At 39.0% G+C, this 15,469-nt stretch overlaps 1 protein-coding gene across 1 annotated transcript; it reads right to left on the bottom strand.

Moving 5' to 3' along the window:
• Positions 1–2,199: 2,199 nt before the first annotated feature.
• On the bottom strand, positions 2,200–14,816 carry LOC101746709 (protein sneaky). The gene is made up of 12 exons (XM_021348698.3): positions 14,551–14,816; positions 13,864–13,983; positions 12,773–12,944; positions 11,700–11,840; positions 10,791–11,034; positions 9,582–9,707; positions 8,414–8,665; positions 7,565–7,774; positions 6,634–6,842; positions 5,357–5,461; positions 4,050–4,201; positions 2,200–2,376 (listed from the first exon to the last, which is right to left on the bottom strand). The coding sequence occupies exons 1-12, from the start codon at positions 14,780–14,782 to the stop codon at positions 2,210–2,212; spliced, it is 2,130 nt and encodes a 709-aa protein (XP_021204373.1). The 5' UTR covers positions 14,783–14,816; the 3' UTR covers positions 2,200–2,209.
• Between the last annotated feature and the right edge of the window lie 653 nt (positions 14,817–15,469).

Here is a 15,469-nt window from a genome sequence, read left to right as displayed (position 1 = left end):
ACAAAGGGAAGATTTTCCACCGAGCGGGTGATATTGCTCGGTAGACCGACGGTCCGGATGTTGTTGTTCGGAACTTGTATATATGCGCTTTATCTTGAAAATGTCGTAAGCGAGATTCAGGCATCTGTCAATTATCTTGCGTTGTATGATGGCTATCCGCCACATCACTCCCCTCCGAGACTGGAGGTCGTGTCATATTTAGTTATCGTTGTCCATGCTGAGATTAGCTTGCAAGTGCCAGTGCTGCTCGAAGTTTGCTGTGAGTCGAAACTGAGCTTGAATGCTGCGTGATTGCCGCCAGTGCTGCTCGAAGTCTGCGGTGAGTCGAGACTGAGCTTGAATGCTGTGCGATGAGGCAGTGTAGGTGCGTGCCGTAGGGCCAGGAAGCGCGGTGAGTCGGCTGCGATGGTCCTGTTGAGGCTGCGATGCTGGCTTGCTGTGGGACGACTGTCGATGACTTGCTTTTATCTGCGAGAATGCGGGGGATTGTGGTAGCCGAAGTTCTTGATGCGCTGATGATGAATCAGAAGGTTGCGATTGTTCCGTCGCAGGTCACCAGTTGTAGATATATACGACAAAGGGAAGATCTTCCACCGAGCGGGTGATATTGCTCGGTAGACCGACGGTCCGGATGTTGTTGTTCGGAACTTGTATATATGCGCTTTATCTTGAAAATGTTGTAAGCGAGATTCAGGCATCTGTCAATTATCTTGCGTTGTATGATGGCTACCCGCCACACCTAGAACCACTGCGTTCACCCACAATACGTTTCCCAAGATATTTTCTGCCACGTACCAACCGGCTTTGGAATGAACCTCCCTCCCGGAGTTTATTGCGACAATTACTTACGAAGGCGAGTCTTTGGGGATACAATGACAGTTTGAATGCTGTTCGGAACTAGCAATTTATTCAAGCTCACCTTGTACACGCTGTTAGCGAATTCAAGTTATTGCTGGATTGCTTCGAGTGTACAGTAACACTCGCGACACCGAGCTAGTACTTAAATACAAGTAATACGACACTAAAACTCTACAGTACCCTGCGATAAACATTGCACAGCGACGTTTGAAAACACCCTACCCGTATGACGTTTGGGACAGAGATAGCGCTCTACGAAATTAACCGACTGTCTCTTTCCAATAGTCGATGTGTAATATTTATCGTCGGGCACTGTACCTATCGAAACTGCTGCTCTTCACTAATTCAACATCATTATCGAGAAGTAATTACATGATAATATGATTTTCAAAACATACAGTTTGTTTACACATCGAGTATCTTCGGTTGTTCGACTTAATGTCATCTATATATTAATACGTGAGGCAAAAATTTTGTATCCCTTTTTATGAAAATTGCGCTGACGGAGGAGGCTGAAATTTTCCACACTTATAGAGAATATAGAGAAGGAGTGTAGAATGCTTATATTTTTATAGTTATGCATAAAAAAAAGGTACATTAAATCAATAAAAAAACATTACACACTACCTTAAATTTGACACACATACGCATTTATACTCTTTTGTTTGGTTTATTAGTGAAAACAAATCGTAAAATTACTCGTATCGGTCATTATCTATATATTCATACGTGAAGCAAAAACTTTGTATCCCTTTTTACGAAAATTGCGCTGACGGAGGAGGCTGAAATTTTCCACACTTATAGAGAATATAGAGAAGAAGTGCACAAAGCCAATATTTTTTAAAAATAATGCATAAAAGATACATTAAATCAATAAAGAAAACATTACACCCACCACATACCATGTATTTGACGCACACACGCATGCATACTATTTATTGTCAAACTTTTGTTCTTGACGTCTGGTCAAATTGAGAATAGATTAAATATTGTTTGTCTTTATAAATATTTTTTTATAGTGTAGCCTTGGCGAAATTTGTGATTATAGTATGTGTACAAACTTACAACTCCAATTAATTATAGTCGAATTTCGACTACTGTGGGACCTCTAGTAATGAGTAATATCTATAGGCTGCGATAACCATTATAAGTGGCTATTCGCCTCATCTACTACCTACTACAGCCCTAAACGGTTCCGTCAACCAGTGCACCACAAGGCTCGCGGTACGTGAAGAATGGCGGCTTCAGGTAAAGCGTACCGCCACTTTAATAATGACCACGACCATTCTGCCAAGAGTGCAAACGACTGAGGAGACTATCTACAGCAATGAATAAAAAGCGTACACATTAATCATTTAATTTTCTCGTCGTCACTCAATGAATTAACGTCACTAAGTTCGGCTAGAGTCGGGTCGCAGGCCAGGCACCGCTGGCCAGCCTCGCGCCAACATTCGGCGCAGTATATGAACGGGCACCTCACGCGGGGACACGAGTACCATGAGGCCAGGCCCAATAATTCTGAGGAGAATCCTCAGAGGCATTTATTAACCGATGGAACCATTTGGTAAACGGTAGGCAGCGGCTTGGCTCTTCACCTGGCATTCCTGACGTCCATGGACGTCGGTGACCACGCACCATCAGGTAGGCCGTAAGCCATCTACCTACAAGGGCAGAAAAAAAATTGGGGATATGGTCGTTGAAGAATTTTTTTATTTTTTTTATTGCTTAGATGGGTGGACGAGCTCACAGCCCACCTGGTGTTAAGTTACTGGAGCCCATAGACATCAACAACGTAAATGCGCCACCCACCTTGAGATATAAGTTCTAAGGTCTCAGTATAGTTACAATGGCTACCCCACCCTTCAAACCGAAACGCATTACTGCTTCACGGCAGAAATAGGCGGGGTGGTGGTACCTACCTGTGCGGACTCACAAGAGGTCCTACCACTAGTTGCCATTATGAATAAATTAAGGTATTATGGGTAGCGGGAGCAGCGCACTATTGAAGTACCCGTAGCCTAAAGGATAAGGCGCCCGGTACATTCGTATGGAGCGATGCGACAATGCCGGTGTTCGAATCCCGCAAGCCGGTACTAATTATTCTAATGAAATACACACTTGACACATCGCACCTTTAGAATTGAAGTGGCTTAATCCAAAATTCTTATTTATTGGTAAAAACCGTAGATGTAATTGAAGAATTGCAATTTTTTGGTTTATCGATTTTAATACTTTAAGGTGTGCGTTTGATTTCAAAGAGACGGATGGAGTACGTTTGTCCTTTTCTAAATTAAAAGAGACTGTTCAATTTTATAAGCTGACTAACTGTACCCGTCCGCTTCGCTGGGCATTTAAAATTAACATTATTATTTCTCACCCCCCAAAGATTCTCATCATTAACGCCCCCAAAACTGGCGTAAGAAGTTCAACACTCATATAAATATTAGACTATCCATTAAGTACATGTATTTTCTACGTGGATACCAAGATTCAAGTCAATCGGATGCATGGTTCAGTAGTTATAACGGAACATCCGTAAAAACCAGTGTAGATTTATATATTAGTATAGATATAGATAGAATACATGTTTATAAGTAGCTCAAAGTATAAAACTCATTTTCTTAAAATTTTTAGTTAAGCCACTTCAATTCTAAAGGTGCGATATGTTCGCGTGAGGCTTCCACGATGAATATTGGGTAGTAAAAAATTTAATTTGCGTAATTAGTGGTGGTAGCGCGTCCTGAATTGGATGGCGGTATATACATTGCTGATGTCCATAGGTTCTCGTGATCACTTATGAGCTCTCAATTTATCTATTTATCTTATACCTTTAACCGAGCAATTCTTGTATATATATATATGTATATATACATGTATATATATGTATATATACATGTATATATACATATACTATATAATCTGAATCTCGGAAACGGCTCCAACGATTTTCATAAAATTTAGTATACAGGGGATTTCGGGGGCGATAAATCGATCTAGCTACGATTTATTTTCAGAAAATGTTGTTTTATTCGTGTTTTCAATAATCAACTCTTCCCGACATCTATTGGCGAATAATAATACTATTTTTCTTAATTGAGGGCAACTAACCGCTTTAAAGACACAACAAGATGGCGTTATCAAAAAAAAACCGAGCAAAGCTCATCATCTAGTTTAAAAAAAAGAGAAATTACCTCTCCTGGGCTCGGTTTCGCCACATATCAGACAGGTCATCCTGGCAGCCGGTAAGACCTGGAGCCAGCCCAACAGTTCAGGGAATTTCATTCGCATACTCAGCAGATTCTCGCTTGAGAGGTAATGGGTTCTGACCGCCTGAACTGCAGTCCTGGAATGGTATGTTGTTAACAGACTTGAAAAATGGCGGAGTTTCTTGATTCGTCTGTTTTTTTTTATTTATTGCTTAGATGGTTGGACGAGCTCACAGTCCACCTGGCGTTAAGTGGTTACTGGAACCCATAGACATCTACAACGTAAATGCGCCATCCGCCTTGAAACATAAGTTCTAAGGTCACAGGTATAGTTACAACGGCTGCCCCACCCTTCAAACCGAAACGCATTACTGCTTCACGGCAGAAATAAGCAGGTTGGTGGTACCCACCCGCGCGGACTCTCAAGAGGTCCTACCAACAGTAATTACGCAAATTATAATTTGGCGGGTTAGATTTTTATTGCACGATGTTATTCCTTCACCGTGGAAGTCAATCGTGAACATTTGTTAAGTACGTATTTCATTAGAAAAATTGGTACCCGCCTGCGGGATTCGAACACCGGTGCATCGCTTCAACACGAATGCACCGGACGTCTTATTCTTTAGGCCACGACGACTCACTTGTTTTACGTGTGTTTAGAGCTTTATTCTATACGAGCCGATTTTGATGATTTCATTATTTATTTGCAAGCGTTTTACTGTGTCATTTAAATTTTATCAAGATCGAGGTCATTAGTTTTTTGAGTTACACTTAATAATACGTACTAGAGGTCCCGCAGTAGTCGAAATTCGACTATAATTAATTGGAATTGTATATTAAGTGTGTAAACTATGTATTGTGATTGTATTTTATACTAACTACTATAATCACAAATTTCGGGCTACACTATAAAAAATATTAATAAAGACAAACAATATTTAATCTATTCTCAATTTGACCACAGACGTCAAGAACAAAAGTTTGACAATAAATAGAATGCATGCGTGTGTACGTCAAATACATGGTATGTAGTATGTGTAATGTTTTCTTTATTGATTTAATGTATCTTTTATGCATTATTTAAAAAAAATATTAGTATTGTGCACTTCTTCTCTATATTCTCTATAAGTGTGGAAAATTTCACACACTCCTCCGTCCGCGCAATTTTCTTAAAAAGGGATACAAAGTTTTTGCTTCACGTATTAATATATAGATTGACAGAAATAGAGATAAAAGAAAGTAAAAAAAATATGTTAAGAATATTGAAGAATGCACTCGCATATGTTAAGTACCTTTGTAAAGTCTTCTGTATTTTCATCCGTTTCTTCAGTATATCATTGTATAAGTAAAGCACTCTCTGTTTCTCGCGACAAGGATAAAAATACGCGCAGATTAATCTAAGAAAAATTCGCATAAGTAAGCGTCCGCAAACTTTTTTTTATTGCTTAGATGGGTGGACGAGCTCACAGCCCACCTGGTGTTAAGTGGTTACTGGAGCCCATAGACATCTACAACGTAAATGCGATACCCACTTTGAGATATAGGTTCTAAGGTCCCTGTATAGTTATAACGGCTGCCCCGCCCTTCAAACCGAAACGCAGTACTGCTCTACAGCAGAAATAGGCAGGGTGGTGGTACCAACCCATGCGGACTCACAAGAGGTCCTACCACCAGTGATTACGCCAATTATAATTTTGCGGGTTTGATTTTTTTACACGATGTTATTCCTTCACCGTGGAGGTCAATCGTAAACATTTGTTAAGTATGTATTGTATTGTATTGTACACCTGGTGTTAAGTTTACAACGTAAATGCCGCCACCTACTTTGAGATATGAGTTCTAAGGTCTCAGTTTGTACAGTACAACGGCTACCCCACCTTTTAAACCGAAACGCACTACTGCTTCACGACAAAAATAGGTAGGGTGGAGCAGCGTAGCCGGTAGTCGAGTGTGGTAAAAGCCCTTCGAGTAGAAGTCTTTCGAGATTATCAAAAGTACTGAAGTGAAGTGAATTGAAGTGAAGAAGTGAAGAAGTGAAGTGAAGTGAAGTGAAGTGAAGTAAAGTAAAGTAAAGTAAAGTAAAGCGAAGTAAAGCGAAGTAAAGCGAAGTAAAGCGAAGTAAAGCGAAGTAAAGCGAAGTAAACCGAAGTAAAGCGAAGTAAAGCGAAGTAAAGCGAAGTAAAGCGAAGTAAAGCGAAGTAAAGCGAAGTAAAGCGAAGTAAAGCGAAGTAAAGCGAAGTAAAGCGAAGTAAAGCGAAGTAAAGCGAAGTAAAGCGAAGTAAAGCGAAGTAAAGCGAAGTAAAGCGAAGTAAAGCGAAGTAAAGCGAAGTAAAGCGAAGTAAAGCGAAGTAAAGCGAAGTAAAGCGAAGTAAAGCGAAGTAAAGCGAAATAAAGCGAAGTAAAGCGAAGTAAAGCGAAGTAAAGTGAAGAAGTGAAGTGAAGAAGTGAAGTGAAGTGAAGTGAAGTGAAGTGAAGTGAAGTGAAGTGAAGTGAAGTGAAGTGAAGTGAAGTGAAGTGAAGTGAACCTCGCTACCAGTCCTCAGAGAGTTCGCGCAGCCGAAACACCCACCTTCTTAACCGGAGCGTATATGGGCTTAGATACAAGAGCAGTAATATCCATAAATATCCCCCGTATATCTTAAAGAAATATTGGGCGGGCATGGCACAGGGCTGCGGGACGCACTCCTTAGTGACCACAGTAAAAGAACTGATCGGACTAACATCGAAGCTCTCGAAGAACTTTCTTAGAATGGCTGAAATTGGTCCAACGCCATCAACCTAGACATGAAAGTGAAAGGTTCTAGTTATGATGACAAAATTCAATGTTTTTTTTATTGCTTGGATGGATGAAAAGCTCGATTATACGTGGCGTTAAGGGATATTTGAAGCCCATTAAACACTAGATATAAATCTCAGTTGTATAACGGCTGACTTATCATTTAAACCGAAATACGTTATGGCTTCTTGGTAGAAATAAACAGGTCCATGGTGCCCATCTGTATGTGCTCACAACACGCTCTTACGCCATTAATTACTAAAATAACAACTTACCACGAGGCTTTTCGTGGTCACGGACGACTTATGTGTTATTCGTCGTCATTTGAACATTGGGCCAACTGCTAGGTTTCTAGAATTTTGTCATTTCATTGCACAGAGAACGAACTAATAGTATAGTGGATCGCGATCTTTCAGTTGATCTTTCAATGGATCGCGATTCCGATCCTACGGTAGATTCTGCGAAGCAATGATCTCGATAAGGCAAAAAAGGCTAGTGTTTGGAAATTCTCTTAGGTTCAGCCCGTGAGCTCACCTACTCGTCCGCAAAATGCTGGAATTACCCCTTAAGCTATCACTCTTTAGGTAGCGAAAAAAATAACACTATTTTGATTCAAACTGTTAGACCTCAAATCATTATTAGTTCGTTAGGTCTGAAATTAAACCTCTCATCTATTAAATTTTTGGGCTCAGATAATTATCGAACCATATTCTCCAAGCCGTACTTTTATCTCCAAGTCTCGCAGCCCCTGCCTCGGTTCCAGGTCAGCGTAGCGCCGCACCATGTCCAAAGCTTCGTAGAACATCCGGTCCATCATCACGAAGGTCGTTGCTGTTATCATCTCTAAGGCCAGCTTCAGGACTTGAGTGACTAGTTTGCTCCTCTCAGTCATCAGCGCTGCTGAGTGGATGTCAATGTATTTTCTTCGTTCCATCTGAGGAAAACTCTTCAAGGTCTCAATGGATCTTGTTTTTTCGGGCTCTGGGGTTGTTTATCAAACTGACTGACAAACATACCTATATACGTTTAAATATGTTATCTATAAATATATAAATATAACTAGCCGTACTCGCTCGCTTCGCTGGGCATAGAAAATTAACATTATTATTTATTGTCATTATTATTAGGGAGCCCAACACTCATACAAATATTAGCCTATCCATTAAGGACATGTATTTTCTACATGGATACCAAGTTTCAAGTCAATCGGATGCATGGTTCAGTAGTTATAACGGAACATCCGTAAAAACCACTGTAGATTTATATATTAGTATAGATAACATACTAATGACACACAATTGCCTTGTAATTTATGCTATGTCAAGTTATGTATGTGAGGGAAGTGAATATATAATAATATAATGAAACAGTAGAATCCAGTGTGTAGAATCCACCACATACACACCCAGACACCAGATAAAGAGCATACAAACCGGTTCATCCCACGAATATTTGCCCGATGTAGGAATCCCGTCCCATCCCATCCCACGACCCTCGGTGTGACAGTCAGGGACGCTAACTGCAGCATCACCGAGTCAGTCAAATGTCATTATGGTAAATCATATGCACTCACCTTCTTCAGCGGCAAAAGGTGCATCTTATTGCTAATCCTACGCCTTTCATCGATCATTTTAAAGTAACCGGTAATGTAGACATTATCATGGTTAATGTTGGTCAAGTACAAGTCGTGGTAAGTAACGGCAGCCAGGAATATTCGGAGGAAAAGCAGCGCCAGGCAAACGTTCATCATCGTAACTACGAGCCTCATAATTGAGGTTTTCTCTTCAAAAGAAATTCCTATGTCCTCGTTGGTTTTTCTCGCATCCTGAATGCATAGATTTGTAATTTGAATAAACTATTATTGCCGTTATGATAGACGAGTCATTTAGCCGAGAGGTCTCCAGTGCTCATAGACATAGGTCAATGTCAATGGCAACCACTGCTGACCGCTAAGCAGTCTTTCTAAGCTTTGCTTAACGCTCTTGCTAGGGCTAGTGTTAGCAAATTCTCTCAGGTTGAGCCCGTGAGCTCACCTACCCGTCCGCGCGTAGCTGGGATAGCCCCTTAGGCTACAAGTGAATAGGAGGGGAAAAAATCGATTAAGGAGTCACATTGCTGTTTGAACATTTGGGTGGGCGGAGGTGATTCATCCCAGAGTTGAATGGTTGCCCAAAAATAATCTCTAGGCGAATAATTACGTGTTGTGTAACGTTTTAAAAACCATTCTTAAGGTGACAAAGAATGTGTCCAAACTCGACGAGCTTAATAGAGACCATTTAAGTATGTATGCATGCTCACGCACCTTCCAGGATTATTATGGGACTAGCTTAATACAATAAAATTATTAACAAAATGTTATGATGAATAACCGATTTGGGTGGAATTTAATCATGTATTCATAAAATAAATTCAACAGCCTTAAATCAAGCCTTAAATCAAAACTAAGAATAAATGAGGGTAGATTGTTTTTTTTATTCTCGTAGACGAGTAGACAGGTAGAACGAGCTCACGGGTCAGTCAATTTTAAGCGATTATTAAAGCCAATAGATGTTACAGATTAAAGCTACAACCGAGCTGGAAAAGTCTCTATTGTTTTGCATAAAGTATGTCCGTCCTTCCAAGCCGGATCGCAGAACTATTTCGCGGCAGATATAGGAAGGAAGGCATTACCTAATCCTGTAGACTCACCATACGTCCTGCCACCAATACGCAAACTTTAGCTACTACATGCACTTACCTACCTTAATAAAGACATTGTCTTGACCAGTTCTCGGCTCGCATTGCAATTTGACTCTCCTTATCCTCTTCGTGAATTCATATTCAATTAGTTTCATTGTTTCGTAGCCTATTCCTAGACCTTTGTTAACCTTGAGACATATTACGGTCTATCAGTAAATAGCGTAATCTAGGTTTCGGAGCTAACACGAAATATGACATGAGAAAAACGCGTTTATTGAAAAACTATACTTAAGCTATGTGTTGAGATGCGAAATGTACAGTACATGCTAGAAACTTTTAAGCGACTAAATAATATAAAAATGAATGAATGAGGATCCAAATAAGGCACGCGTAGTTGGACTAGACTCCTGGGCTATCAATCACGTCATTTCGGATCCTCCCGATCCACTAACGGTGCTTTTAGGTACCCCAAGCACTGGTCATCGTTCTCGTCGAACCCGTCGCTTACAACAAAGGGCTCGGCAAGTAAATTAACCCTCAGACACAGCCCACTGAGTTTCTCGCCGTATCTTCTCAGTGGGTCGCGTTTTCGATCCGGTGGTAGATTCTGCGAAGCACTGCTCTTGCTAGGGTTCGTGTTAGCAACAACGTCAGGTTTAATCCCCGTGAGCTCAGCTACCCGCCCGGTTACGTTGAAATGGTCTCTCAAGACCATCAGCTTAGATAGGAAAATAAAAAGGGCTATCAACGATTAGGTCTATCTATTAATTTACTCGTCGAGCCCTTCGTCGCAAACGACGGGTTCGGCGAGGACGCTGACCGGGCAGTCAATCCTTACTGACATAATCCAACGGCAGAAATAGGACATTATTCGTCGATATTTTCCTTTTTGGTACAGTATGCGTTCGTCTCGTGCTTGCCGGGGCTTTTTGGTTTATTCTTGTGGCTTAGGAGCTTACAACGAACGACGAAGAAGTTTTAATAGAGGCGCTTAATACGCTTTCATTAGCTTAGTACGTAGGTATCATTTTCAATAACTCCAAGACGTCCGATGTAACTTGATTTACACACGCATTAAGGACGATTATAATAGAAAAAAATTACGATTTCGCTCTAATATCCTGACCATTATCGACAGGATAAAAAAATGTGAAATTAATTATTAGTTTGATGTAGGTATCTAAGCGTTTTTTTTTTTAATTTTTAAACTACATAATCTTTTTTATTTTACTAATTTCTGCATTAGCAAAACGGATTAGGACCTGAATTACCTGCGTTTGGTTGAAACATGTACTCTTTTTAAAAGTTCCAAAGTCACAAATTTCCGTGGGTCTTAATCGCCGACAAAAAGAATAATACGATTTATTAATAAAGAGAAACTTCAAGCAATCTCGGTAGACAGACGTAAAAGTTTGGTTGCACATTCTGATTGCACGATCGATCATTTTATCACATCTTTGTGACAATTTATCGGTGTAGTTCTTTATAAGTAAATGTCCACTTTGAAAACATGCTCTGCAAATTTAATTACCGTTATCTATGATCATGGTTTGATATTTTACAGTCGAAGGAAGTCTAGCGAACTTACAGTCCTCGCAACCATGAAGAATATAATCGAGGTATGATTCAAAGCATGTCCAAATCGCGACCTATCTCGCCTGAACTAAAACCCGCCTATTTCGTCGTAGAAATCGTGAACCACCATCAAGGGAACTTTATTTCGTAACCAACCAATTTCGGATATAGCATGGCAAAACCGAAAGATCTAATGGATCTTCTCAGTGGGTCGCGATCCCGATCCAACGGTAAATTCTGCGAAGCTCTGCTTTTGCTAGAGTTAGTGTCTCTCAGGTTGAGCACATGAGTTCATCTACTCGTAGGGATAACAAAAAAATATACATTTATTCCAGGCAGAGCAATAAAGACGATTATAGATTACGGATAGATTATAGAAAACGGACCACTTAATTAAGCTCCGAGGTCAATCATGATGTATTATCATCAATCAATCATGATTTAACATCTGACAATTGTTTTATATGGTTGAAAAAAATATTGTTTGGTATACCGAAAAGCCAGCCAACCGCCCAGAAGGAGACACTCAACCTGCTATATTTCAAAGCACATGTGTTTATACTTAACTTTGGCTGATTTTAGATTGCATAAAAAAAGTTACTAACTTCCCGTTCTCATGAACAAAACCATCAGCAGGCTTAGAAGTGAGATCGTACATATAGTCCAAATAATCGTATTCCTCAATATCTAATTCTTTTGTTTTTACCAATTCCTTTTCTATAGGTCTGGCGACAACTTTGAAATACCTAGAACACAATCAACTATTTTTACAATTTCTTTATTTGGTACCGAAACTACTTCACTACTACCCGTGTTTTTTTTCGCGCGCTTTTTTTTATCAAAGCATTATTGTTAACCACAAGGCCTTTCCAGTTTCACTAGCATAGGTGACTGAGCTCGTACCCAGCCGGGAGGTCACTTAAGTAAGTTTCATTCTAGTTAACGTAAAAGTTTCGGTTGTAATTTTTCATTATTAACCATGGGGTCACCACAAGCAATCTTTAAAGCATTTAAAATATATTTGGGTCCCTCACAATTAAAGGTGATTTAAGCAAACCTTGTATTTCTTGAAATACTTAACAAAATTACGCGGCGTCACCTTATGAAGAAATGAAATATAAATACTGAGCAGGAACTAGGGAGAATGTGAGCTATTGTGGCTCTAACGAGAGCGTCTTGGCCGTGTACTCTGTTACCGCAATTCACGCAATCAAAATCCTACTCCAGACAATATAGCAGTCTTCGTTTGTGAAAACAAACAAAAGCCACTCTTTTATATAGGTACTAGCTGACCCGGCAGACTTCGTAGTGCCTCAATCGATAAATAAAATACCTAAACTTTTGTATAAAATAAACTTAAAAAAAACAAAAGGAATTCGTCCGACGGGGGACACGGGAATAAAACGGGGGACAAAGGAAAAACAAAATTGTTTTTTTTATATAATTCCGAGCATTTTCATATTTTTTCACCTTTTAAGCCTCTGGACTTCCACGAATAATTCAAGACCAAATCGGTCCAACCGTTCTCGAGTTTTAGCGAGACTATATATATATATATAGATTTACGGGCCCTACCAACAGTAATTACACCAAATTTTCGAGATCTTTTTCAAAAAATTACTATAAAAAAAACATTAAATCCTTTCTACAGATAGACAATACCAATTAACTTAACCACCTAAAACTATCTTTGACTCGATCCACTTCAATGTTCATATCCAATGCAGTTTTTCTGATTACGTTCATTAACAACGTGTATTTATATGTAGATAGATTGTATGCTAACTCATTGCTGCAACCGAACACTCTTACAACCTCTTTAGCATTCAATCCCATGTTAGTGATCGGACCTGTTTAATTCAAAAAGATTTAATCTTTACTTTTTTTTGTTTAGTTTTTATCTGCAACTTAAATGCGCCACCCACCTTAAGATATAAGTTCTAAGGTCTCAAGTATAGTTACAACGGCTGCTCCACCCTTCAAACCGAAACGCATTACTGCTTCACGGCAGAAATAGGTAAGGTCAACTCGACTCACAAGAGGTCGTACCACCAGTAATTATGCCAATTATAATTTTGCGGGTCTGATTTTTATTACATGATGTTATTTATTCCTTCACCGTGGAAGTCAATCGTGAACATTTGTTGAATACGTATTTCATTAGAAAAATTGGTACCCGCCTGAGATTCGAACACCGGTGCATCGCTCAACGCGAATACACCGGACGTTTTATCCTTTTTTAGGCCACGACGACTTCACTTATTTTTTATCCCTGTTATTTTCTTAATATTATAAGACTTGGATTGTTGACGTTCATGTGCTCAAACTTGACAGAATGTTCAAAGTCATTCAAAGAGCAATTTAAAGGGTTCTATGCTCGGAGTTTTCCTGCGAAATCATTTCAGGAATGAGGAGATTAAAAAAAACGCAAGCTTATAAACCCAAAAAAAAACCCAACTGGATTACAATTAATTAAACATTGTTTGTAGAATAAATTCTCGTGTGGCAACCGCGCACCGGAAAGCGCCGTTTTGGTAGACCTTCTACGAGGTGGACTCCGTGGAAACTTCCGGATGCAGGCTACCCAGGACTGGACATTATGGCGAACCTTGGAAGAGGCAGCAGCAGCGTACGTTTGTAGACTGATGGTGATGATAAACTCAAACTTTATATTGTTTCGGGGCCAGCAAATAGAATAACTATGGCGAATAGCAGACATGTTTTATCATCGAATGTTTTTAGTATTAAGAAGAAATTTAATACAATTACCGGCTACAATATAAGTCAATATTATAGCTTTCAGTACTCCACGGCCAACTTTACCGCAGTACATCGGCACGCAGAGTAACAATACGCATCTTACTTGACAAGAAGTAGCGCAACATATTCCTGAAATATTATAGAGATTACTTTACGGTGTTGTAAGAAACAGACGATAGTACAAATGACCCCATTGATTATGGTACCGAAAAAAAAAACCTTCGTGAATTTAAAAAAAAAAAATTTTGTAAAACGTGTTATTATTAGCATTGTTTACGTTATCACGTTAGTACAACTAAATGGAACGATAGTTTCATAAAACAATAAATTTGTTTACTAAAAAAAACCCAGCAATGAAACACAAAATTAAAAACAGTTGATGCTCGGATCAATGAACGTCCGGGCGCGGCGTTTCTTCGGTTTCACCGGCGCGGCATGCGGCGGGGGTGCGGCGCTGATACCGCCTAACAACTAATAACCAGTATGTATATAATTTTGAAATAATAGAAATCGCTTTCTATAGCAAATCTTAGAATGCATCCACCACTCTCAATACAAAATTAAATGAAAATATGAACCGTGAGATTAAAATATATTAAGCCTTATTACGTATTTATAAAATGGTTTAAAGTTCATTATTTTTTAATTTTCGTGAGACTACTATTTTAATCTTAGAGTAATCGTTTTGAAACTTACCTATGACTGTGCTTAACATCAAAGCGAACGCCAAACCTAATGTTTCATTAAAGAAACAATTTTTCAATAAATATACATAATAGACTTGTCCTACAACAAATCCGGAAAAGAAACTTAAAATGTGTTTCAATATTTTATATTCATTTGGTTTTGAAAATATAACTTTTTGAAGAAATGGACAATATTGGAAGATTTTATCTGAACACGCTTTAATAAATCCCAATAAAGTCATTTTATTTTTAGGTTATATAATTTTCTACAACATAGAGTAGCCTTCGAATATACTGTGAAGGTTTCCAATTTTTTTAAATTTAACTTGCATGTAGAGGTTTTACTTCAATTACCTTTACTATTTAATCTCTTACCAAATGAGTAACGACGAAGACGATAAGTATGTATAAAACTTAATCATTTGGAAATTAGGTATTTGTTTTGAAAAAAGCAAACATGGGGCTTCTTGTCCATTCCTTTTGGTGGTGAAACAAAACAAATTAGGAAAAGACAAAACAAATCGGGAAAAGACGCCTTATTTTAAAAGTCGGACACAAATTGTTGGAGATATATCAATTAAAGAGCTTTATTTTTTTGTATTTTCTGACATGTTTACCGATAAATATAAATCATTAATAAAAGAATAATAATATACATTTACGGCCATAAACACAATATTGCAAATTACCCGAGCACAACAATGGCGAAGAATTTTAGGTGCGTGAGAGCAGACGTAGACACTAACCCGCATGCGCACTTGTCAGTACCCAGGGAGGAAAAGTTAGACTTTCTTCCCTGTACAGCGGGACGAAAACCGTACTTTCGGCGTAGGTAGGAGAAAAAAATAATTAATTCGCCATTCGGGGCCATCGATACACTCCTGTCTATTTCAAACCAGATGAAGGAAGGTCGAAGACACGCAAATAAA

This window comes from Bombyx mori, chromosome 19, assembly GCF_030269925.1.
Source record: "Bombyx mori chromosome 19, ASM3026992v2".
Lineage (NCBI taxonomy): Eukaryota > Metazoa > Arthropoda > Insecta > Lepidoptera > Bombycidae > Bombyx > Bombyx mori.
Note: the sequence above shows the minus strand (reverse complement) of the source record. Positions and strands in the feature narration are given on the sequence as shown.

Bases quoted from the DNA above. Each gene is read 5' to 3' on its own strand.
- LOC101746709 (XM_021348698.3), bottom strand. From the start codon at position 14,782: ATGACTTTATTGGGATTTATTAAAGCGTGTTCAGATAAAATCTTCCAA. The intron at 5,462-6,633 runs GTGGGTGTTTCG...AATTTTTCTTAG, and splicing joins TATACGCTCCGGTTAAGAAG to ATTAATCTGCGCGTATTTTT. The intron at 2,377-4,049 runs GTAATTTCTCTT...GATTCTCCTCAG, and splicing joins CGAAACCGAGCCCAGGAGAG to AATTATTGGGCCTGGCCTCA.